The sequence below is a fragment of the Drosophila suzukii genome, chromosome 3 (genome assembly GCF_043229965.1).
Source record: "Drosophila suzukii chromosome 3, CBGP_Dsuzu_IsoJpt1.0, whole genome shotgun sequence".
NCBI classification, from domain to species: Eukaryota; Metazoa; Arthropoda; class Insecta; order Diptera; family Drosophilidae; genus Drosophila; species Drosophila suzukii.
This window is the reverse complement of record NC_092082.1, coordinates 69192311-69194729: the sequence shown is the minus strand read 5'-3', so window position 1 is coordinate 69194729 and position 2419 is coordinate 69192311. Positions and strand designations below refer to the sequence as shown.

The window sequence follows — 2419 nt, the reverse complement described above, 5'->3', positions numbered from 1 at the left end:
AAAAAAAGATTCAAAACATATTTATTCATAACAATATTTCAGAAAAACCACAATTTGATACATTTATAAAATTAAATAAATATGACTACACAAAATAAGATAATGGTACATATTTCTGGGATTGATGCATTTCACAGAATTTTGAGCAATTAAAAATAAAATAAAACCGAACGTTTTTCTTTAATTCTACTGATAAGCTTATCGCTTTTTGTATATTTGTATATATTTACTCAGAGGCTGGCAGCTAAGAGTCTCAGTTCTTAAGTATACCCGAACTGAGTATAATCGAAACGGAATGTCTACCACTTCGGTGATTTTGCTGAGCTTCTTTGTGAGTGCCACCGTGGCCTTAGTCTTTCCAGAACAAGATTGCCCCGAATATTTTACGTATGGCATTGAAAAAAACGGGAGTTATATAGGTGTTTTCACGGCGAATAAAGCAGGTCATAATTTACTGCAATTCAAAGCGACATTTGCGTGGAAAAAAGTGAGTGGAAAACAAAGACATCATAATACTTATATATAAAAATAAATAATAAATTGTCTTCTGATTTAGTTTAATTATCCTCTGATATCGGATATGGAGGCGTATCCCAGCTATGGTGAAGCTATCGCAAATATTAACAAGGGACTTCTCGGCCAGACGTTTGTTCGATTCATAAATATTGGTGATACGCTGCCTACACTTACTAAATTCTACCTTAATAATGAGTTACTGTGCAACTCAACGATAAGTGAGTACAACTTAAGATTCATCTAGAAATTAGTAAATTTATTTTGGAATTCTCTTTGCAGAACATGCTTGGAAGCGTCATTATACGAAAACAGCTTCATTTACATTAACCACCATAGAAAATATACGAAAAGTCAAGAACACTCGGCCGAAAATGCATCCAAGCTTACCGCTAATAAAACCCAGAGTGTTTATATAATTTACTTACATCGCAAATTAAAGTTTTATAATAAAATTGAAATTTTTGAAATAAAAATGGAGTTAATTAGAAGATGTTGTATTCATAATTGTTATACCCTGCATATAATATGACAACTTTCAATAAAAAGTACAACAACGTTTTTAAATGTAAGAAAAAACAAGGAAGAACGCTATAGTCGAGTACCTCGACTATCAGATACCCGTTACTCAGCTAAATGGAGATATGCAAGCAGCAAAGCGAGATTAAAATGCGCCACCTACCGGCGGTATACAGATTTAAGCGTTATGGGCGTTAGAGTGGGCGTGGCAAATTTTTTTTTGGATCAATCGATAGGTATCGACGAGACCAATACATTTCAGTTAAAATTTTTTATCTAGCATGAAAATTGTGGGCGTCACAGGTTTTCGCGGTTTGTGGGCGTTAAAGTGGGCGTGGCAAACTTTTTTTTGGGTCAATCGATAGGTATTGATGAGAACAATACATTTCAGTTAAAATTTTTATTCTAGCATCAAAACTGTAGGAGCCACAGTTTTGGGCGGTTTCTGGGCGTTAGAGTGGGCGTGGCACTGTGCTGAAACAAACTTGCGCTGCGCAGGAATCTCAGGAATCTGCGTGCCTAATCCCAGTATTGTAACTCTCATAGTTTCCGAGATCTCAGCGTTCATACGGACAGACGGACAGACGGACAGACGGACATGGCTAGATCGACTCGGCTAGTGATCCTGATCAAGAATATATATACTTTGTGGGGTCGGAAACGCTTCCTTCTGCCTGTTACATACTTTCCGACGAATCTAGTATACCCTTTTACTCTACGAGTAACGGGTATAAAAAACAAAAAACCGCTTTAGGAACCAGATAAGCTTGAAAAAGACTTTCCGTTCATGAGAAAGTTAAGGACAGTCAGCCAAGGGGAAGATGGCCAAAAACAAGATGTACCAGAACCGCAAGAGGAAAAGAACCAACTAAGAAACACAGAGCAGGCCACTAGGAAACCACCTACTTTGTATCAACAGATAAAAGTAAAGTTTTTCAACATCATTTACTCAGAACCAGAATCGTAGCCGCCGTGGAGTTGGAGTCTCACTTAATTCCTTGCTCGAGAGGTGAATTTCCCCGGAAAACCTAAAACAAAATACATAAAAGTGTCTTCTTAATTCTTTTTGGGGTGGAAGCTTCCCTTCACTGCGGTTAAAAATGTTGTAGAGAAGTACAACCTGTTGTCGGAGTTCAACTGGCAGCGGAAACTTTTTTAATACGTTACGAAACCTCGGCTGCCCCCTGCTGCTCCGTTTATCACCCTCCTCCGAACTTGTTTCACTTCGGGCTCCATTAAGGTAACGAAAACTTTACTTTCGACTGCTGTCTAACGGTAATGCTGGGGCATAAACCATGATTGAAAGGTGCAGACATACCTCCCTCCCTTTTTTTTGTGGGGTGTATAAATATTTTGCCCGCGGGTCAATGTTTCCCGCTTCCTTCCT

At 38.2% G+C, this 2419-nt stretch overlaps 1 protein-coding gene across 2 annotated transcripts; it reads left to right on the top strand.

Annotated features, from left to right (window-relative positions):
- Positions 1-250: 250 nt before the first annotated feature.
- On the top strand, positions 251-1004 carry LOC118877677 (uncharacterized). Of its 2 annotated transcripts, none has more exons than XR_010654283.2 (3): positions 251-487; positions 557-734; positions 796-1004. XR_010654283.2 is itself a non-coding variant. In XM_070995733.1 (3 exons), the coding sequence occupies exons 1-3, from the start codon at positions 296-298 to the stop codon at positions 930-932; spliced, it is 351 nt and encodes a 116-aa protein (XP_070851834.1). In that variant the 5' UTR covers positions 255-295; the 3' UTR covers positions 933-1004. The 2 variants fall into 2 exon arrangements, 1 of the variants encoding a protein (XP_070851834.1); XM_070995733.1 differs by having other exon boundaries at positions 255-331.
- Positions 1005-2419: the final 1415 nt, after the last annotated feature.